The sequence below is a fragment of the Conger conger genome, chromosome 4 (genome assembly GCF_963514075.1).
Source record: "Conger conger chromosome 4, fConCon1.1, whole genome shotgun sequence".
NCBI classification, from domain to species: domain Eukaryota; kingdom Metazoa; phylum Chordata; class Actinopteri; order Anguilliformes; family Congridae; genus Conger; species Conger conger.
In genome coordinates this window covers 52,683,336-52,705,872 of record NC_083763.1, presented here as the reverse complement: position 1 = coordinate 52,705,872, position 22,537 = coordinate 52,683,336, and the positions used below count along the sequence as shown (strand labels likewise).

Below are 22,537 nucleotides of genomic sequence, written 5' to 3'. Positions count from 1 at the left end.
CAGCCACATACCTGCATTAATAAAACCCGGACTCCACCCAAATCTAGAACATGAACTTAAGTAAAAATAGCTGTTCCACATTTTTATTTTGTGCAGTTATCTGGCTAACTCAGTAATCCTGCTTTGTGGAACAGGCCCCAGCGTGGTTAACCAATGTAAACATACACATTTCACATGGATTATTAAACAATGTTGTTCATCCCCCTCCTGTAAATCTACCATTATCTAAAACAGAGCATTCATGGGATCATAATGGAATGGTAACTCATATCAGTGTATACAGTACAAACATCTTGCTTGTTGACTTTTCCAACATGGACTTTGATCCCCTGCACTACGCTGCCCTCTGCTGGAGACCTGCCATGCACACAGAGCCAAAAAGCTTACGCACACAAGCACAAAAACACAGTGAGACACGCACATACCTCTTTTTGTTGCCGTGAGGACAGGCACAGAGGGAGCAGTCGCTGATAGACCCCTCCACTATCCCATAATACCCCGGGGTGCACAGGTTGCAGTGATACCCTGCTGTGTTGTGTTGGCAGCCCTTGTAGAAGAGAAAGGTTAGAAATGAAGAACGAGCTTGTTACAGACATAGCAGGCTTGCCGTTGAGAAAGGTGTGTAAGCATGATGGTGAGGCTAATGTAGCTGTAACTGAATAGTTGTGGTTGAGGCTGGTGCATAGGCGATTGGTTTAAGAGGCTGAGTTGTGGTTGAGGTTGGTGCATAGGCGAGGTACCTGGCATTCCCCAGTGTCCAGGTCGCAGGACTGGCTGTGGTTGTTGCATTGGCAGGGCACACAGGGCTGGATGAGGGGGCGTGGGATTCTGAGATTCAGCTCTGACATTGGCTTTCTGTGATAACCAGGGGCGCACTCCTAGAAATGTTACCATAGGGAGAGCGACAAAGGGCACATGGAAAAGAGATAGCGGCAATTAGTCCCCCAGCAAGCTGAGCTCAACAGGCAAAGAGACTAATTACATCCACAGAGCTCTTTAAAACGTTTAAGCTGCTTGTGTCTTCCTTGTGGTTTTTGTGGTTCTCTCACTATGTCCTCTTCAGAAAAAGGTATTAGCATTTTTTAACATAATACAATTGTCTTGGATGACAAAAATCTTAAAATCTTACAATACAATTATTTAGTTCATGCTGTAATCCAAAGCGATTTACAGTTGATTAGATTAAGCAGGGGACAATCCCCCAGGAGCAATGTGGGGTTAAGGGCCTAGCTCAAGAGCCCAACAGCTGCACAGATCTTATCGTGGCTACACCGAGGGCTTGAACCACCAACCTTTCTGGGTCCCAGTCATGTACCTTAGCTGCTAGGCTATAGGCTGCCCCATATATTTAAAAGGGTATGATTTATTTTTATTGAACGTCACTTCTACTGTTGTGTAACTTTCAGCGGTGTTGTAGGAGGACATTTTAGCCTGTGGCACTCACCTGGCAGGACAGGCCCGCGTATCCTGAGGGGCACTCGCACGTCTCGATGAACCGAGCCTGCTCCGCACCCACCGGCCCCTCCTCCGCCTCCACCGCCGTGTCCAATGAGATGTTGGAGATCCTGCGGCAGAACCCCAACCACTCATTACATTACAGTTATATCTTTTTATCCAAACCAACTTACAGCTGAATACACGAAGCAGGGGACAATCCCCCATTGAGCATGGTTGGTTTAAGGGATTTGAACTACCAAGTACCAGCCATGCACCTTAGCCACTGGGCTACAGGCTGCCTACAGAGTCCATACCTCACAGAACAGTACCCCACCCTGCCCCCATAGTGATCAGTAAAGTAACACAGCAAACATAAAAAGTAAAGGACGCAGGGCGAGAGCTCACCTGCTCTGCTGCATCCCACTCCCGTACGAGGCCTTGACGATCACGTACTCCACGTTACTCAGCACGGACATGAAGTCCGAGTGACTGACGGCTTGGTCCGACACGGAATTGAAATACTTCCACTTGTGCTGTCGAAATTAATGGATTCAAATCAGCGCACGGCAGAACATCGTTTCAGCAGTGATCCATAATCATTGTGAGATTGCTCTATTCTGGCTGAAGGTGATCTTTTGAATTTTCATTCAAACGGTGAAAGAAGGTGAGAGACTGGACCAGTTCCATGTAAATGAACTCAGTTCTCCTCCCACACTTCTATAAGGCAGTTCCACATTTCTTATGTACACTCAGACATAAGGGTACAGTGGAGGTCCATTTTTGTTCTATAAGGAACAAATTTCCCAAATGTAGCCCGAAAGATACAATATTGTTCTTTTGGGTCAAAATAAGTACCTTTTACAAACAAAAAAAGGTAAGTTTCACTCTGGTTTGACACCAAAGCTGATGTAAACGGTAATGAAGTTAGCCTGGACCCTCACCTCGATCAGTGGGACCTCCTGGCTGGTCTTCGCCCCGTTTTCTGGAGTAGGCATGTCCAGGTAGATCACCAGCTTTCTCTGATGACCCCCTCTGATGAGCACCTGAGGCTCGAAATTGACCAGACCGGAACCGTCCAGAGCAAAGAACACGACCGTGTACCTCAGCTTGCCCCCGTACGACAGCAGCTGTCCAGAAAAAAAATAAACAACACAAAAATATTCAACAACCCTGCCACGTCGCAGCACAGACGCAGATTCCTCAACTGCCAAACTGACTAAAGACATACATCAGTAACACTTTACAATACGGTTACATGAATGACATTAACTAATGTAGCTGTTATCTAACTACTCAGAAGTCAATCTATACAACTTTGTTTATGTATTTGTACATAATGAATTAATGTGGAAAAACTACATTATTTAATTTTATATCTAATTATAAGTTCATCTTATGTATAAATATTCATGAAATTACTATAGTTCATAGTTAACAAATACATTAACCAATGAAAAGTTATTTTCATCCTAAATTAAGACATTTGTATGTTAATTAATTCATGTTAACAACTACATTAGTTAATGGCAATTCATATACCTCATTAAAAAGTGTGACACATTAATCAACCTATCATGAACCATAAGCACAAGCAAATCTTTGCCACGATCACAGATTCCCCAAGACAACATTCTTCCCACAGAGTACCTGTTCCAGCCCCAAGAAAGGAAGAAGATACGTTGGTTGATCACAGAAATCTAGGATGGCTACAGACAGCGAGGGAGTACTGTAGGGAGATGGGACTGCACGGGGAAGCAGACATCACTGCTGTAGTCTGGCATGGTTACAGACAGCACAGCTCTATTCTGCATTTGTCTGGTGAGCGATAAATGGGCTCCTGGCAGACCTGAGATTGAGCCATTGCATTTTTAATTCAGCCGTGTCTGCCGTTCTGATGGAAACAGAATACTAATACGGCTCAGTCTCGCTCCAGAGATACCGTATCATTAGACAGTATCGCATTGCTCTCATAGAAATTATATTTCTTTTGTTCATTTGCGCTGAACTATAGCAGAACGCCAGAATTACCTTCATAGACGGATGCTGAAGTGAATTAATGTGTTTTTATGTTTTAGAGGTGAACATACAAGCAATGTGAATGCTTTTTGAATAGCAGCATTTTGTTACTAATTATCAAGTTGAAATAGCATTAATGTTGTATAGGAGAACAAATTTGGCCGTTCTGGTAGTTCTATCTATGGTTGATGACCCCTGTCCCATTTGAATTAAGATAAGGTTTTCGTGCCAATGAAGAAATTTTTATCCTCTATTCAACCACGGATGTTTCTCAGTAACCTGTGTCAAATCAAAGCTGAAAATGTTCATGTTTGAATGTTTTTTAAGAAGAACAATTTGTGACAAATGAATCACTCACATTAAGGAGTTGTTTTTAAGGTTCATAGATTAATAAATAGAAAGGGGGCTTGCTTCATCACAGTTTATCTGTGATTCATAGCCTCTCCCTCCCTCTAGCAGAGGTCAGTCGGTGTTACCTTGTTGCCCTGGAATCTGGAAGGCAGTCTCCAGTAGTAAGGCCCGGTTAGTGTGGAGCTCTGCACCAGGCTGACGTCCAGCAGAACATCAGAGTCATGCAGGAAGACACCTTCCAGCGTGCCGGTCAGGTTGCTCTGACTGACCACTCGTAGGGGCTCCAGTTCCGCACCCATTGTGATCTGGGAACAAGGGGCACACACAGAGTCACGTCACCTGACCACCTGTCCAATTTTTCACCCAGCTCTTCTGCCATATAATCGAACAATGCAAAAATGGTAAGGCATGACTTTGAGGTTAATCTTGCAATTATAGAACAGTTTTACAAACACATTTATAAATTAAATTATTTAACAGAACGTGTGACTCAACCAAACTAAACATAGATGATTGATTTGCTAAGTTAGGAGTGACTTATCGTGAGAAATGGCACTCCTTGGAATGTCTTTCAGGCAATATCAAGAGTTCATGTTCTAAAAGGTTGGAACTAACTTGTATAATTTGAATCATTTGTCATAATGTCATGACAGTGTTGTGTTGGCAAATAATAAAACAACCACTGTTACATTTTTGAACATGTCTTAAGATGTCTTGTGTGTGTGTCTGTGTGTGCGTCTGTACAGAAACCTTCATAACAGACATTTTCTCAGAGTGCTTGCAAAGGGCAGAACAGAGAAATTAGATTCAATTAGATTTTATGCAAAGTGTACCACTGTTCTCATTTCAAACCACAGACCACTCTAACCCACTAATGAAGATGATCAATCGGCAGGGCCATCATGCAGTTTTTAAAAGTACACTCTATTTACAGATCCAAATATAGCCTCGCTCAGTTCACTTCCTTCCCATAATGCCCTCTGCTATAACTCTCAAAGTGGCCATTAGCCGGTGCCATGCATTATGTGAGGCCCAAGAGTCATCTTCTTCCGCTCGATCGGACTGAGTGCTATTAACACACCGTACCTCCTCATAACTTCCAAAACATATTGAACTGCGCTGCGTCATCCACGAAGACAGATTACCAGTTGATTTGTAGTCTGCATTAATACGTCCTAACTCCATGAGAGGTGGTCTGCTACTTTGTCAGAGCCATCTGTCTCAGCCCTCAGCACTCGGTTTGGTTGCAATAGAGTCACATCCACAAGGCCAGGATGAATAAGCGCAGTGAAGTTACAGTTTTTGTTCAGTTATGACGCATTAGTAATGTACTGAGTCATTGTTTTGTCATTTATCCAAGTCATTTTTTAAATGCACATAAACAAACAATTAAACAATTATTGTGCCATTATCAGCCTTTTGAGTTTATGTTTTTCCAGTGGAGGTTCCATTTAATAAATGCATTTTTTGTTTTGAAATGAGTTCCGTTTTTTTAATTGTTTAATGGGTGGAATGTGAACCAGACCTGGGTCAATTTTGTAATTGTTTCGGATTCAAGTACTTTTCTATGATTTACTGAGCTTGTCTGGTGTATTGGAACTGATGAAATACTCTCAGAAAGTGCAAAACAAGCCTTCCCGTCCTCTTGGTTGGCTCAATTAAACCAGGCAAGATCAATCAAGCACAGAAAAGTATTTGAATCCAAAACAATTACATAGTTGGCCCAGATCTGTAGTGTAGTTTTCCTGCTGAAAAAACAGCTCAAGCTAGGTTTTGAAACAGCTGGTAGCTGGTTCACCAGTTCAGACCAGCTCCATGCTTGACAAGCTTTAGAGGGTTGGCCAGTTCAGACCAGCTCCCAGCTTGACATGGTTTGACCAGCTCAAGCTGTGTTTTCAAACAAGGTCAGACATGCTACCAGCACTAGCTGGTAGACCAGCTCAGACCCAGTTAGACGAGCTTTATGACCAGCTTGACCATGCTGGTCGACCAGCTCATACTCAGCTTATAACCAGCTTGACCTGCTCAATTTTCAAGCTGGTCAAGATGGCATAGCTGGATCTTACAGCAGGGTTGGCTTATGGCTTATGTACACTACACATTTGGTCTACTCACTTCAGCTCTGACCAGGCCTCCCAGCTCCTCGCAGTCCGTTGACACCCCGAAACAGAAACAGGGGCTGCACCCTGCCGGGTTGTGTGAGGCCAGGCCGAACGTCCCCACCTTGCACTCGTCACAGCCAGGTCCTCCCACGTTGTCCTGACAACCAGACAGCCACAACGCGGTCATCAAAAAACGCTAATGCACTGAAGCGCCGAACGGTCCGGCTACAGCAGCCAAACAGCGTCAGCGACGGACAACATAGTAATTATGACTACAAGCAATCACAATTACACAACCACAACCCACTGGCACAACCTCACATCACCCCGGCAATGGTAATGGAGGAGGATAATTTTTCCATCCTGGTCATTTTCCAAGGGATGTGTGTACCAGCACGTTCTCTCCAAGCAAATCTCTTGGCTTCATCGGACCCACACATATAATGAGCAAACACATTTGTGCAAATTAATTTTCATAAATACACAGAAACAAAACCTTTCTTTAACAAACGCCAGAAATGCAAGTTGCAGCTGTGCTTCAGAATTAAGAAAACTATTATATAGGCCTACATATAGTATGTGTAATACAATAATATTATATTTCATTGGTAATAATATAACAGAAAATTTACTCAAATATAACATTCAACTGTTTAAATGGAACTTGAAGTATACTGATCCAACATTCTTATTCTTGTGTTCTTATAGTTTTTAATTACGTCATTAAAGTTTTGAAGAAATCTGAGCATACATGCATACACATAACCCAGTTGGAACTTCCCAGGCAGTTAGTGTCAAAACAGCAGCTTCAGTAACACCAGCAACCGGTAACACCAGGACCTGCTACACCGATGAAGGTAGCGTTACCTTGCACACACAGTCGTCCTCACAGCCACACACGCCCAGCTTCTCGTCGCAGAACTCCTCCCGCGTGCCGTTGGCGTTGCAGTTGCAGGAAGTGCATTCTGGGAAGGCCTTGTAGCCCACGGCGCAGCTGCTGCACTTCTGGCCGGTGAACCCGGGGCTGCACTGGCACTGACCGCTGAGGAGGTCACACCGGGTCAGGGAGGAGCCGGCCGTGCTGCAGTCACAGGGCTGGAGCAGAGAGCGGGGGCAGTCAGAAATACGGCGGCCCACATGGGACAAACAGTGCGGAGAAAATATTTGCATAAACAAGCTAGTGTAGGTCTACCTAATAAATTGGTGACTGACTGTACATTGTATTAAAACATACAGTCACAGATTTTAAAGTTTATGTTGGACCACATATGTAGATATCCTCTGGTAGATATCCTCTGAAAGACACGTCTGGCACAGGCACACAGAGTACAGCGCAGGTTACCTTGCACCCTGTAACTGTGTTGTGGCCCCAGTGGTCGTCCTCACAGAGCTCACACTTGGGCCCCCAGGTGTGAGAGGGGCAGATACACTCTCCTGTCTCCGAGTCACAGTTGCCGTGGGTGTGGGCGCATTCGCATGCTGGTGAAAACAGGCAAAGAGGCGTCAGCCACAAACCGATTAAAAAGCTGGGACAGAGACAGCTGTGTGAAAGCCCCATTCATTTTGTCCATAGAGAAATTATGCTTTGATCTGGAAGTGTATATAGGAGCTCTGGGTGAAGACAGACTTCCAAGGCCTATAGGGGCTCTCACATAGACCATATTAACATTTGCATTTTAAGCATTTAACAGATGCTTTGAATCCAAAGCTTACATTCATCAAGCTAAAAGCATCAAATCCATGAATAGCAAAACAGTCAGATAGAGTAGTTATAAAAGTCATCGTAACTGCAAGTTTTGTTTTGTTTTTTTATTTAAAAAAGGGTGTATAAGAGTGACATTGGGGGGGTTAAATCAGGGAGGATTAAGGTATAGTCTGAAAAGGTGTGTTTTCAGTCTGCGTGAACATATACGGAGGCATACTACTGTTCTGACAGTGGTAGGCAAGTCATTCCACCACTGAGGAACCAGAAAAGAGAACAGGCGTGAAGGTGCAGCTCGACCATATAAAATATATCGACCGTATAAAAATCGGGGCTCTCATAAGCGGAGCCTCAGACAGGCTCAGTGTGGGGCCTGCGTCTCACCCGTGCAGCCGCTGTCCTGGAAGTCGTAGTAGCCGTGCTGACAGCGGTCGCACTTATCCCCGGTCACTCCTGGGATGCAGCGACACCTTCCCTCCTCGTCGCACTCTGTGGACTGCGACCCCGCCTGGCTGCAGTTACACGCCGCGCACCCTGCCCCACTCAGGAGACCGTGGTACCCCGCCTTCAGGACACAGAACAGCTCAAAAATGTTCAAACTTAAAACTAATAGCCAACTTATGTAAGCTATCTTAACACACAAGTAACATTTGGACCGTTTTTATGTACTGGAAGCTGTAGCAAATTCCAATTAGCCTGAGCATGTGAACAAGTTATTGATTGTTAGAACTGTTAACTGGTTGTAGGCAAACGCCAACGGTTGCTGAAGAGCTCTTCCAACACCCGAGAGACATTACTGAACTTGGAAGCCGATCGCCTGTTACAAACAGTCCAAGACGAGGCATTGAATCCAGTCATTTAGAGAGAAATAACACACTTTATCTGTGGCAGGCATGCCAGGGGAAAATCAACAAAAACACAGATTGGGTATCATTGTGGTGTAGCTCAGCCAGTCACACAATTATTTAATTACAACCAAATTAAATACCAAATGCACATTAGGGGCCAAAATACTAATGAAACAAGCAAGAAAATGACAGACCGTCCGACTGGTCTTGACAACAGCCATGCTCGGACATCTGGACTTGAGCATTTGCACCCCCTCACTCCTTTTCTGAGCCACACATACAACTCATTTTCCCCACCCAGGAAACAAATTATGAAGATCTTTGCCTCCGGTCCTGACCTGATCCGTCGGCCCAAATGCGCAAGCACGACTTACCTGACAGCGATCACATTTTTCCCCCACCACATTGGGTTTGCAGTCGCAACGCCCTGTCGTCACGTTACAGATCGCGGAGTAGGAACCGTTCCCATGGCAACCGCAAGCTACAGACGGACAGAAGACAGACAGAACACACAGATGTATTTTTATTAAAGCTTCGGAAAGCGAGTAGACCCTCAGGTACATCTGGTGAGTCACGCACTGGCTATGAGTCAGGAAAATTATGGCGCTGGGACAGATATCACAATGAACAAAACTGGCAGAGCAAAGGAATTGGCAGGTCAAGCATCAGAGTTTGGCTTTTGTCACTTTTCAGTGGATGAATTTAAAAATATATATCAATTTTGGAATAACTATCATTGGTCAGTCGACAGCAGCAGTTCTCTCAAATGATGATTGATAAGGTTTTTCTTCGCCACAACGTGCTCACGAGGAGAAAATAAATTCTACAGTGCACTTCGTGACTCAATGCATTATCATCCAATCCATCAAAACCTTTTTATGATTTTCATTCAGTGTGTGTAGAACAGTTATGGAAAACAACAAGAAAGCGGACCAGGAATGGAAGCGTTTTTTTTGTCAGTCTCCACAAGATGTCGCTGTAATCCCTTTTATATAAACAGCCAAAATTTAAGCACTACCAGCTTTGACTCACACTTTCTGCACACCAAAGCGGGCCTAGCGATAGTTCCCCTCATTTGCATGTCAGCCTGGGACGGTGGCTGATAAAGCGGTTCCCCTTCTGCTTTCGAGCGCCGTCGTCACCCGAGATAGCGCGCACATTCCTGCGCACTGAGATTAGGGTACGCCATTCACAGACGGGTAAGCCCCTCTCATTGTGGGTTCCTTTAGGAAGGGGGTCGCGCGAAAAGGAGCAGGAATGCAGGAGTCCCGGGCAAATTAACACTCGAGGGTAAGAGGGATTAACGAGGGTCACGGGACTGGGGGAAAGAGTGCATTAGCTTCCCTCTGAGTTAATACCCATTCTTCTCCTATCGGGGCAAGGATTAAATCATATCTTTGACCTGCGAGAAAGCCAAGTCAGCGAACGCGCATTTACTCGGTATGTCGGCGCGACCCGAACCTGAACCCCGCGTTTGGGCAAGGTCGGCGGCCCGCGGTAAGGGGAGGCCGCGGGGTCAAAGTTGAGATTTAATCTGGCCCCCTCGTCAACGCGCGAGCCCCCATTCGTCGGCTGAGCTAATCGGCCTGAGCTAATCCCGGAGGTATGCGAAGTATCCGTTAAGCGAGACGGCGAAAGGGCGAAGTCGCCGGACCGTACGCGACGGCGTTTAGGCGGAGAACCCCCCCCCCCCCCGCGGCCCCGAAATGGGGGGGGGCACGGTGGAGGGGGTTGGCTCTTACCCTGGCAGTCCTTGGCGACGATGGCGTCGCCGAAGTAGCCGTCCCGGCACCTCTCGCAGTGGCGGCCGGCCGTGTGCCGCACACACTTCAGGCACTCCCCGGTCCTCTCGTCGCAGTGGCCTGGCTCCTGGGGGTCCACGTTACTGTTGCACTGGCACACATCACAGCCCCGCCCGGCTATCGTGGGGTCTCCGTAATACCCGTTAGCACACCTTTACAACAAGGCAGAGAAAGGTGTCAAATTTCACACACTACAAAATCTCAACAGACTTAAATCCTATTACGTGTTTGCTAAATAAGACAATAATATTGTTAATGAGATGAGACCTATTGACTCATTTTAAGATTTGCCAGTTGGATGAGAAATTTCTAGAAACTTGTTGAGCAAACAATTTAAAAGAAGCTAATATTTTGTACTTGAGAGAAAATCAAGACTAAAGCACTTTAAAAATACACATTTTTGCAGTGCACCTCAGAAAGGAATCAAGATAATGACTCATAGATGCCAATACATCCTGTACAATCACTTCTAATCTGGGAAATAACCAATCTACAAGTTGAGTACTGTTTGGAACCAGGGAGAATAGATATTCTGGCTAGTTTCCTGAGTTAAGTCTGAGTCTCTTGCTGTCTCCCCACAAACTGAATCATTGCCTGCACCCCCAGGGAAGATCTGTACTTTTATCACCCAGTAGAACTCCAAGAACACAGATCCAGTTACACCTATTGGACAATTCTGTCAAGCAGCATATTGCTAAGCTTAGCATTTTCTTTCTGTAAGTTGTGGCTTTTAATACATTGTTCCCCTGGTGTGTGTTTATGTGTGTGTGTGGGTGTAGGTGTGTCTGTGTGCATGTGTAACAAAACAATAAAAGTACCAGCCATTACTACAAACCCTAACTGAACTAGATTATAAGTGTTGGCTCCTAGTTTTTATATACGGAAGTTTAGGCCATGTCTACATGTTTAGGGTCAGGCTGGCTAAATGGAGAGCAAAGCGACTAGCAAAATATTGCTCCTCCATTTTAGGCAGTCGCTGTTAATGTAAACACGTATAATGTTTCTTGCTGGTGCAATTGAGATGCAAATGCTTATTCTGAATATTGTCTGCTAGATCACTACTGGTATACTTTCTCCTACTCAAGTGAAGGACATTAGAATGCAACTTAAATATACTTGGGCCCTTGTAATGTATTTTGCAAATGTAAATTCTAAATAAAGAATTGTGTGTGAGTGCGTGTGTGTGTGTGTCTGTGCATGTTTGTGTGTGTCTTTGCATCTGTGTGTCTGTGCATGTGTGTGTGTGTGTATATGTGAGCGTGTGCGGTGTGTATGTGTGTGTGTGTGCGTGTGTATATGTGTGTGTATGTATGTGTGTGTGTGTATGTGTGTGTGTGAGTGTGTGTGTGTGTATGTGTGTGTATGTGTGTGTGTGTGTGTGTGTGTGCGTGTGTGTATGTGTGTGTGTGTGCGTGTGTGAGTGTGTGTGTATGTGCGTGTGTGTATGTGTGTGTATGTGCGTGTGTGTGTGTATGCGTGTGTATGTGCGTGTATGTGTGTGTGTGTGAGTGTGTGTGTATATGTGTGTGTATGTGTGTGGATGTGCGTGTGCGTGCATGTGTGAGTGTGTATGTGTGTGTGTGTGTGAGTGTGTGTGCGTGTGTGAGTGTGTGTGTATATGTGTGTGTATGTGTGTGGATGTGCGTGTGTGTGCATGTGTGAGTGTGTATGTGTGTGTGTGCGTGTGTGTGTGTGTGCGTGTATGTGTGTGTATGTGCGCGCGTGTGTGTGTGCGTGTGTGAGTGTGTGTGTGTGCGTGTGAGTGTATGTGTGTGTGAGTGAGTGTGTGTGTGTGTGCCCCTGCATGTGTGTGCATTAGTATTGGTGTCTGGTTCTTCTCTGGCGGTTTGATCACCTGTCACACCAGGCGCCCGTGTATCCTCGCTGGCACTGGTCGCATATCACTTCTCCTGGGCCGTTCAGATGGCAGGTGGGGCTGAAACTGGAGGCACGGCAAACATCATAAGCAAGGCCGCGCACGCAATCCATCACACCCGCTTTATTCTCTGATTATGGACATCATAATTCCTTCATCGTTCAATGCCATCCCTGCTGAAAAAAAACAGCTCAAGCAAGGTTTTGAAACAGCTGGTACCTGGCTGAGCAGTTCAGACCAGCTTCGCCACGCTGGTCGACCAGCTCATACCCAGCTAGACCCGCTTGACCAGCTTGTCAGGCTCAATTTTCAAGCTGTAGTTTTTTTTGCTTCTTCACAATTCATAAAGGTTCATTGAATAAGAAGTGGTTACCCAGGTGTAAAATCCAGCTATGACCGCTTGAAATACCAGCTACCAGCTGTTTCAAAACATAGCTCGAGCTGTTCAAACCATGGTGAGTAGAGATAGAGTATAGAGCTGGTCTAACAGGTCAACCAACTACCAGCAGTTTCAAAACCTAGCCTCTTCACTGTTGCTACTGGATTTTGATTGGAATGGAATTCAGACAGTCAGGAGAGGGTGGCCTCATCCTTGGCTGGGAGACTCACTTGTTAGACTCCACAGTCAGTGGGCAGGCACATCGCTGGCAGTCCTCTGGTGTGCCCTCAGTGGGGTCGCCATAGAAACCGGGCAGACATTGGTCACAGTGAGCCCCGGTGGTGTTGTGCGTACAGTCCTGCAGAAGATTTACCACAGTAGCAGTGGGTAAGCACCTCACATGTTTTGGCCTTACAGCACACCTACCATGGCAACTTGTGAAGATAAAACTGGAGACATTAATTTATATATCCTGGAGACGCACTTAAGAAGTAAAGGACAATATGTGTCTCTCTTACGGCAAAACAATACACTTTACCTACTATGCCTTTTGTATGTACGTTTGAGGAAAAGTGAAAATGCGTTAACAGTAGTAATACTAATTCAGTGTCTACAATCACTACAACTTGCAGTTTCGAAGTAAAGTTGCATTTACTTCTTGGTTCTTGGAATAGACTGATAATGTATTACACCATTCGTTTGGGTAGCCGTGAGCGTGGCTTGAAATATAGTCAGGAAACATGGACACATGGTGTTCATAGTGTTTATCGTTCGGCACAGACCGGCACATTAGTCAAGGTTTCTTTGTCACATTATTAGTAAATAAGGATAACAGCAGGAAGACTGTTTGAACAGACTTGATAGGCAGTGTGTTTGGAATCAACAGAATTTCATCCAGGAAGTGCCCTTGGGGTCCGCTGTTAGCTTCTCCTTGAGCGAAGTTTAAACAGCTTCAAAAGACTAAACAAAAAATTGCTAGAGGAAGATAAACAGTTGGAGGGCTGTTTCCTCATTTGACACAGCTGAAAGTAAAACCAAACAAGATTTCACAGTTCGTTCGACGGCACATACTAAAGCACAGGCAGTGCACAAACTAACCCGGCAGACTCCATTGGTGTCGCACTCGGAGGCGTGGTCATTGCATTCACACTGGAGACAGTTCCCGCCGAACAGAATCCCGTCAACGCGATAAAATCCAGAGGTGCAGTACTGGAGATGGAAAGAGGCATTAGTCGGATGGATAAGACCATTAGCTATTTGTGAAACAAAGGCCTTCACACAAGGCAAGTCAAACAGCCTACATGTTTTATGCAAAGCAACTGTACACAGCTGGATATTCGCTGAAGCTATATTAGCTAATAGCATGCTCGAGGGTACGGCAACAAAGCACCATTAAGGTTTTCAACTGACAACCTTCAATTTACCAGCCCAGTTCCCTAAGTACTGAAACACCCAACTAGCATTTGAAAACAAAAACTGAACATTTCTTAACAACTGTGCATTGTTAAACAATGACCAATAATAACCAATCATAGCATAGATTGCCTGCCACTAACCTCGCAAGATGTCCCCAAATAGCCCCAGGGGCATTCGCACTGCTCAACAGCGAGGGCATGTTTCGGAGTGGCGGCGTTGGGGTCTGCCATGTCCAAAGATACAACTCTAAGCCTGGGGAAATATGAAGGAATATTAGACATAAAGGGCATTTTGCATTAAAACCTCATCCACACAAAATAGAGAACATACAAAGTTTGATTTCTTCCAACCAATGTAGAACAATCTAGAACAATCTGTCTGTTAAACACTGAAACTAGAATATGTCATATACTTTGATAACATCAAAACCGTTAACAACTACTTAACAAATAGACGTATAGGGACTATAGCATGATGAAACACACGTGACCCATCACGAAAGTTGCAGGGAAGACGCAGACGCTCGTCAGGAAATGAGACGACCAAGGCCCCCTCACCTCAGCGGCCCCTCTGAGCTGGTGTTGAAGTGCGCTCGGATCACAAGCCTGGCCATGTTGGCGAGGACGGTCATCAGCTCGTCCCGCTCTACCGCCCGGCTCGTGCGGACATCCAGAAAGTTCCGCGACACCAGCTCCAAGGCGACGCGCTTCTCCGTCAGGGGAGTCAACAGGAGCTGCTGGGGGGCTACCTGCCGCAGGGCTCTCCCATTCCCCTGGGGGGCGCCATCGAGGCAGCAGTTAGCAACAAACATTTACCAAACCAATCGAGTTCAGTCAGAGAATCAAGCTAACTTCACCTCAGGAGAGTGCATAAGGCGCATAGTAACATCAATGAGGCTACATTTCATATGCATTCCACTCCACTTTCATATTTTGATATCAATAAAAGGCACACAGATGACGGTTTAAAATGTGCCCGAGGCTAAATACACACTTATTAAACCCCTTCTGATGGGTTTGAAACTATGAATATTCATAAAACTGTAACTTAAGAGGGTGAAAATCTGATAACCCTGGTTTGAAATGGGCATGCAGCTTATGTAAAAAAAAATCCATTCGGCAAATTGATAAAAATTGGTAATTTCTCTTTTTTATTATCAATGACAGGAATGTATCAGTATAAGCCTTTCATGGTTTATCAGCGCTATGATTAAATGCATAGCAGCCTGCAGCCATGAATAACTTACCTCAATAACGACATCAAAGTGAGAGGGAAGAGACTTGTCCACGTTCTCCACGGAAATGTCGTATGACACGGTGTAGTTCAGGAAGCCTCCGTATGACGGCAGCTACACGCGAAAAGATGAGAACAAACCACGTGTTATCGCCCGCAAGGATCGTTTTACCAAGCTAAACATCTAATTTCTCAATGGGCCTCATGAGACTCTTCCCTGTGCATTACATTTACTAACACCTTCAAACACTAAAGTGAGACCAGGACTCCAGTAAAGAGGAATTCCTGGAAGGTAATTGCTGACTCTTTTGCTCCCTCTCTCAAAATGCGAAGTAAATGTCACGGATAATTACGATTTCTAATTAATTTAATCACCCAAGGGACTAATGTGTACACGTATTAGACATAGTTATAGAGAATGTAACCTAATTATTTCTGGGTTTATAATTCGCCCGGCCCCGTTTGAGTGTAATTACAGGCCATGATCCATTAACTTGGGAGGAAAAAGGAAAATAAAAATGAGGAATTTCAATTGAAAGGTTAGGAGAAAGAGAGAAGGTCCCTAGGGGAGAAAAGAGCCTATTTCCAGACTCACTGCAAGCCTGTTCGAATCAATTTCACCTCTGCAAATGCGCACAGTTCATTATCCAATCTAACAGCTCACTAAGACAGTGCACTACAATTCCCTGTCTGTCTGTGGGGGATAATAGGACTCTGAGAATGGCATATGGCCAGCAGCAGCAACCCTTTGTATTACAATCTGCTTCCATTGTATCCAACAAGGCCACGGGCACCAATGTAATACGGCTGTGCTGCGTTAGCGCTGAGGGCGCTTTTGTCCAAACGATAATCTAATGAGTCTAGAAAGACAGGAAGCTGATATGCGCACCTTATTCCCCAAGAAGCGATCGGGAGCGGCCCAGGAGGACAGGAAGTGGGAGGTTCTGCTTCCTGTGACGTTGACGAGGGTGATGTGGTTGTCCTCGTCCATGAGGGGGGGGGAGTAGATGGAGTCGCTATGAGCCGTGGGAAGCAGCCAGACGTCCTTGGCGACCACCTATAGGGACATCACAGGTCATTTGAGGCGGGTACATGGCGGGTACATGGCGTACTTACAAGACAAGCTGAAAGTTAGATCAGCACTAGCTTCCGTGATATGACGTATACACGAGTGAAACGACTCTTTTGGCGGGAATTTTTGGAGGGCGGGGAGTCGATTTTACTGATGCTAAATCAGGGGGAAGCAGAGCTGAAGCCTATGGCTCTGGGGGGAAGAATATGCGTCACTGTGTGAAAGGATATTGATTGGAGGGGAACTGAAGATTGATCTAAATAAACGCCTGCTGGTACACTATGACATCAAATCTAGTAAACCTTTGGTGTGAAAATACACAATTATTGTATTACAATTATTGTATTACATTTTTCATGGATATATACTTTAAGACGTGTTCGTATGTTTATGAAGAATTGGCTAAATTGAGGAAAAACTTAATTTTGATTTCAGCTTGTCTTTAAAGTACATATTTGAGTATATGACTCGAAGGTACTCAATCGATAGCACATACAGTACAATGCATCTCAGTCAAGTTCATGTTCTGAGTTGCTGTAATTGACTGAAAAACACTGAAGTTGCAGACAAAACTGTAAGACCAAAACAATATAGGAGCCCATTATAATTACTACATACATTAGCACTGACTACTGTCATTTCGGTAAGCCGTAACTGACGCCCGTTGAAAAACAGGGACTGTGCCGTAATTGCACGGTTGACGGCGAGCGTTCGTACCTGAACAGTGGACCACAGAGTGCTCTCGCAGACGTCAGACACCCCGAAACAGAAGCACTCGGTGCATCCCTCTGGGTCGCTCCCCTGCAGGTTGTAAAAGCCCTGTTTGCAGAGGTCACAGTCTGCTCCCATGACATTATCCTGAAAAAGACACACAGACAGCCAGGCTTGAATGTTTCCTGCTTAAAATCCGAGATGTCAGAGGCATTGCGAAATTGAACTCACTTGACCTTGATGCGGGCTGCAGCTGTGTACTTGAAACCTACCGCATGATATTGTGGGGAATACCTCTCTCCCTGTGTGAGCTGATGGGCAATTACAAACTGCCCCATAGGACCCCTCCCACAGTCAAAATTACTCTCTAATCACTGGAAATGTGGTCAACACAAGCCGCACAAAACTCTAAATTATGGATTACAAATTTTATTCCATAATTTTTTCAAATATCAAACAATGAAATGGTGAATTCTTACAAAACCCGACCTAAACCACTCACGCTTTGCAACCTCTCCTCATACCCCAGCGGGCATTTTTCAGTGAACAGACGGTGAGAAGTCGGTGAAAGGCAAAATAGATGTTCTTGTGAAAACCCAGCTACATTTGGTTGAAAAGTCAGTTCAGTTCAGTTCAGTTTGTGTTTGTTTCACCAATTACTTTTGGCCCCCTAAAATTGGAGGGACTGTGTACAAAAAGCTGTAATTCCTACACAGTCCACCCAACATGGATGTAAAAACCCTCAATTAAAGCCGAAACTGCACTTTAACCACAAAGTGACTGTTTTATTTCACCTGTTTGTTCGCTGGAGTAGAGTGAAAACAACAAAACACGTGTCACGGTCCAAATACTTACGGCCGCTACTGTATAATGGAGTTAACCTAGTCCTCTCATGTCAAAACGTCATAAATGTAGATTTCCCTCCTGTAAACGTCTAGTTTCCGGATTATTCTGACTGGTATAGCACTCTGCCGTGGAGGAGCAGGGCTGTGTTACCTTGCATACGCAGTCTGAGCAGGGGTCGATGTTGAGGCTGCCGTCCAGACTGCAGTTGCAGCGCGTGCACAGGGGGAAGTCTCTGTAGCCGAACGCACATCGGTCACAGTGCTCGCCGGTGAATCCCTCCTTACACAGACACTGGCCGGCATGCAAACCTGCAGCACAAGCAATACAGCCCAGCACATTAGTGCACACTGGCTACAATAGCACCGGTCTTGTTCATATAGTCGCACACATACAAGATTCCGGCATTACCACAGTAACCTAGAGGTGGTTTGGGTTATCCCAGGATTATGAAAATAGATTTTAAGATATCTACCCTATGTTCATTTTTAATTAACCTGGTAAGTAGAGGGTCCATGTCCATTTAGTTTTTTTTAATGCAATGCCTTTTTTTTCAAGAAAATACACTGCCATGAGATGTTAACTTTTCATGGTCAAGGTGATTGTTAGGTTATTAAGCCATACAGAATTTGAGGTGATAAAGAGGTTGAAAAAGAGGAGACATTATATCTTTCTCAAAAAACACTCTGTCAGGGCGCCAGTATATATGTTACAGTAGTACTGTACTCTTGATATGAAGAACAGTGATAGAGGAGGAGAGCAGTAACCTTTCTCCGGCTTGGCGTGCTTCTCGTCCTTGATGCAGTTGAGAGTCAGAGACCCGTGGGGGTCGCACAAACACTCGACACAAGGGAACTCGTCGTACGGTGACATCTGTATTCCGGGAAGAGGGAACAGGACAAATTACCCTCTACATTCCACAAACTAATACAAACAGAGACATTGTTAAAGTGTGGGTACAATGGCAGGCTTTACAGCCAGGGCAGTCCAGATCTTCAAGGCCCTCGGGAGTCTCTTTCCTTTGTTTAGCAGCGACTCACAGGGGCTGTTTTTTGGGCAGCCACCCATTTCTGCCTTTAATTGCCACTCCAAAAACAATGGGTTTTTTTTACACAATTGGCATCTGACAAGCAGACACAAGGGCCAACAAAAGAGCCCCGGGCAAACAGACAGGAAGCGGTGGGTATCGGGTGGTGGGAGACGGCGGCCTACCTTATGCGGTCTGTAGAAGCCGTCCGAGCAGGTCTCGCAGTTCACCCCGGCGGTGTTCTGGGTGCAGTTCAGACACACGCCCCCGCCCACAAACTGCCCCTGCGTGTTCATGCTCATCCTGCCTACAGCCACCGTCTGGCTGTAGTAGCAGTCTTCCGCTTTGTTGTGGCAGTTACATTCTGAAAAGGGGAGAAGTCCAATTTATATTAAAGAGCAGCGGTAGATTTAAAGCAAATACAAAACAGAAATAATACTATTCTCGTTTTACAGTGAGTGAAAGTGGAAACACTTGAAAATATGCAAGGAGGGAATGAGAATATGCATATGCATTCTATTATCAGTCATAGAAAAGCTTTTTCAGCCCAGCTGAGTTGCGAATGTATTAAAGCACTGAATCATAACTGAGAACTCAACTGTAAACCTCCCTATTTCAAAATTTTTCTGCCCATGAAATAAAAATCCTCCAAAACTATATATGGCTCAGCATTACTAAACGATTAATGCCTTAAGATGAATTTGAATTGATAAAAAGTTTAAGACCACCCATGAAACACAATGTGAAATCTGACATTGAAAAGGGGATTTCACATTTTTCCAGGATTTTTTTCAATGAAAAGCTTAGTAATTTGTTCTCACTGCATTATCTAATATATCCTCCTAAGGCCCCAAGAAAACCTCCATAATTATCTTTTTTCAATTTTATGACAAAGTTTGTGATGAGTGACAGGTTGGGGGTTTAATGAAGGCGGGTCATTTTGGACCCTCGGACATGGGGAGTATACGGAAGGGTTAAGAACCATACCCTCAGTGAGCAATTTATTTGGTAGACCTGTACACCAGCTTGTTAATGCAAATATTTAATTGGCCAATCATGTGGCAGCAACTAAATGCATAAAAACATGTAGATATGGTCAAGAGGCTCAGCTCGTGTTCAGACCAAAAGTAAGAATTGACTATTAAATGATTGTTAGTGCCAAACAGGGTGGTTTGAGTATCTCAGAAACTGCTGATTTCCTGTGATTCTCACACACATCAGTCTCTAGAGTTTGCAGAGAATGATATTAAAAACAAAAAACATCCAGTGAGCAGCAGTTCTGTAGGCAAAAACACGTTGTGAATGAGAGGAGAAGGAGACAGGAAGGTGACAGTAACACAAATAACCACACATTACAGGTGTGCAGAAGAGTATCTCTGAACACACAAAGTGTCAAACCTCTAAGTGGTTAGGCTACAGCAGCAGAAGACCAAGACGTCTAAAAATAAGTCAAATAAATACCTAATAAAATGCTGTGTATATTGTAGTATACAGAAACGTACACAAAAAGGGACACTGCACAAAAAAATGTTTTTTTGCAATGTTTTTGTCATCCAGGCAATGTCAAAAATCTTAAATACTGAAACTATTTTTGTTCTGGGTCTCAGGGGGATATACAATTTCAATTTGAAAGTAAAATAACATGGGCATTTGTTTGCCTGTTTATCAAAAATGCACAAGTTATGTAAGCTTCTCCAGAATTCTGTGAAAAAAAAATCATGACTTACTTTCGCAAGTGTTGCCTACAGACAGCGTTCCAGGTTGCCACGGTTGCTGATGGTATCCCGGGCAACACTCATTACAGCTTTCCCCACACGTATTGTGCTCGCACACACACTGCAGCTTCTAAATGGACAAAGGGTGGAACAGTGGACGTTTTGTTAGGGACGAGGCAGAAATGTCTTCCCTCTCCGCATGCTCATCATTCTGTCAGCTACCCAACGGTGTCTCAGCAAACTATTCACAGACCCTTAACAAAATCAGCATGGTGGAGCAGCCTTAAACACACACACACACACACACACACACAGTTTTACAAATGTCAGTACTCTCGCTTCGAGCACTTGTAGTCTAAACACGCAGACACCACACGCAAAGTCTGTGGATCCACACGAGGTGCGAATGACACTGTCGTGCATTGTCTTGCTAGCATGTCGCAGGTCTGTGTTACGGAAGAAAGTGTCAGTTTGACAGCACTTGGGATTACAGCTGGACTTTGTTTCTTTCATCCTCTTGTTAATGTGTCTTTCTCATTAATAAGGGGCAAACTGCCAGCGGAAAAGGCCCAAAAGCCAATCGTACTGTAGAAATTCCATCAACAAGGGTTTGGGAGGGTCAGAGCAAATGGTTTCTCAGGATTTTGAGAAAAGCCACTTAAAACATCATCTATATTCTATTTGTCAAATACAGTATGTTTTTTTGTTCAAAACTTCAAAGCTTCCTGGTGTGAAAAGTGTGTTAAAGATAATCAGTACCCCATTCATTAGGGACTTAAAATTCCATAAATTAAGTCAATGACTTCACAGAATATTAGATTCTTGAATCTTCAGCTGTATATGGGCCTCTATTAAAAATCTTTAAAGTATTGAAAACAAGGAATTGGCTAACAAATTAAAGAATTGCCCATTCTACAAATACGGTTGTCAACTTCTACCCGAAGTCATATAGTATTTACTGCGGCCTAAAATTGAATGTTGTGTTTCGGTTCCCTTTAAACGCTCAAATGAATCATTAATGTGGAATGGAGATTATTTGGAAAGTCTCCCACTCCTGATCCAAAGTCACAGACTGCATTGAATACAAGATAGCATTAGGTCTACAGGGACCTGTCCTTTTAGGACGGGGATTGGCCTCCTATGGAGAGAGGGCTTCTGGGGAGATTTACGGTACCTTGGTGAGCGGGTCCCAGGGGCAGCTCTGAGCGTGTCCGTAACAGATGCACATGCCACCCACGGAGATGTCCTTGATGGAGTAGTAGTACTGAGGGGGGAATAAAAACACATGAGGTAACACATACTACCATAATACTTCTCTCCAAAACCTGATTTACATTCTGAGACCGACCCGCTCCGACCCTCTAATGGCAAACCACGGCCGTGCATTAAAATTTGAGCCCACCGAGCTTCAGAAAAACACTTTGTTCAGGATTGATTTTGTCCCAAATATCCGATCCTTCAATTCCGACATCAAAGCGATAACTCCCGACGGGCTTTAACGCATGTAAGAGTGACTGCTCTGGCTGTAAAATGCTATGGAAATGATGAATTATGCGCTCGCGAAAGTGTGTTCTGACTCAGGGGGTCAGTCATTAGTGCCAATGCGACTGATGCATAGGCGGAGCCGGGGTCTTGTAAACATCCACAGTGTTTTCCGCTGAGACTCATTTTAAATCGATGTCAACATTTAAAGTGCTGCTTTTGAATAATTACCAGCACCCCGACTAACTACAGCCGGTGCATGATCTGAAAGTGTTTTCACATTTATGAAGCGAAAATCTGTTCCTACATCAATTCCCAAATAACCATTCCAAATGAAACAATCAACAAAAAACATCTATGGCATATTAATACCTAGCATTTACAGTATGTATGTGATTTAAATTATGCATAGACATAAAACGTTTTGGAGAGGTTATTTCCAAGGTTTTCGGAATAAAGCACATTGAGGAAATAATTGACTCCGGGGATAATGCGATAGTTATGAATAAAACTGAATTCTTGTCT

The 22,537-nt window shown here is 44.4% G+C and overlaps 1 protein-coding gene across 1 annotated transcript in view; it reads right to left on the bottom strand.

Moving 5' to 3' along the window:
• lama1 (laminin, alpha 1) overlaps positions 1-22,537 on the bottom strand; it is a 64,858-nt gene that overhangs the window by 21,973 nt on the left and 20,348 nt on the right. Inside the window, exons 6-30 of the mRNA XM_061238737.1 lie at positions 21,705-21,794; positions 20,543-20,660; positions 19,001-19,179; positions 18,556-18,661; positions 17,942-18,099; positions 16,952-17,092; positions 16,052-16,219; positions 15,176-15,277; positions 14,487-14,701; positions 14,070-14,181; positions 13,612-13,722; positions 12,744-12,871; positions 12,114-12,200; positions 10,199-10,410; positions 8,831-8,937; positions 7,993-8,173; positions 7,249-7,385; positions 6,774-7,001; positions 5,920-6,063; positions 3,930-4,109; positions 2,379-2,564; positions 1,843-1,970; positions 1,445-1,565; positions 741-878; positions 426-547 (exon numbers count right to left, since the gene is read on the bottom strand). Of these exons, the coding sequence (XP_061094721.1) occupies positions 426-547; positions 741-878; positions 1,445-1,565; positions 1,843-1,970; positions 2,379-2,564; positions 3,930-4,109; positions 5,920-6,063; positions 6,774-7,001; positions 7,249-7,385; positions 7,993-8,173; positions 8,831-8,937; positions 10,199-10,410; positions 12,114-12,200; positions 12,744-12,871; positions 13,612-13,722; positions 14,070-14,181; positions 14,487-14,701; positions 15,176-15,277; positions 16,052-16,219; positions 16,952-17,092; positions 17,942-18,099; positions 18,556-18,661; positions 19,001-19,179; positions 20,543-20,660; positions 21,705-21,794 (3,599 nt within the window). The remainder of the gene's footprint in view (positions 1-425; positions 548-740; positions 879-1,444; positions 1,566-1,842; positions 1,971-2,378; positions 2,565-3,929; positions 4,110-5,919; positions 6,064-6,773; positions 7,002-7,248; positions 7,386-7,992; positions 8,174-8,830; positions 8,938-10,198; positions 10,411-12,113; positions 12,201-12,743; positions 12,872-13,611; positions 13,723-14,069; positions 14,182-14,486; positions 14,702-15,175; positions 15,278-16,051; positions 16,220-16,951; positions 17,093-17,941; positions 18,100-18,555; positions 18,662-19,000; positions 19,180-20,542; positions 20,661-21,704; positions 21,795-22,537) is intronic.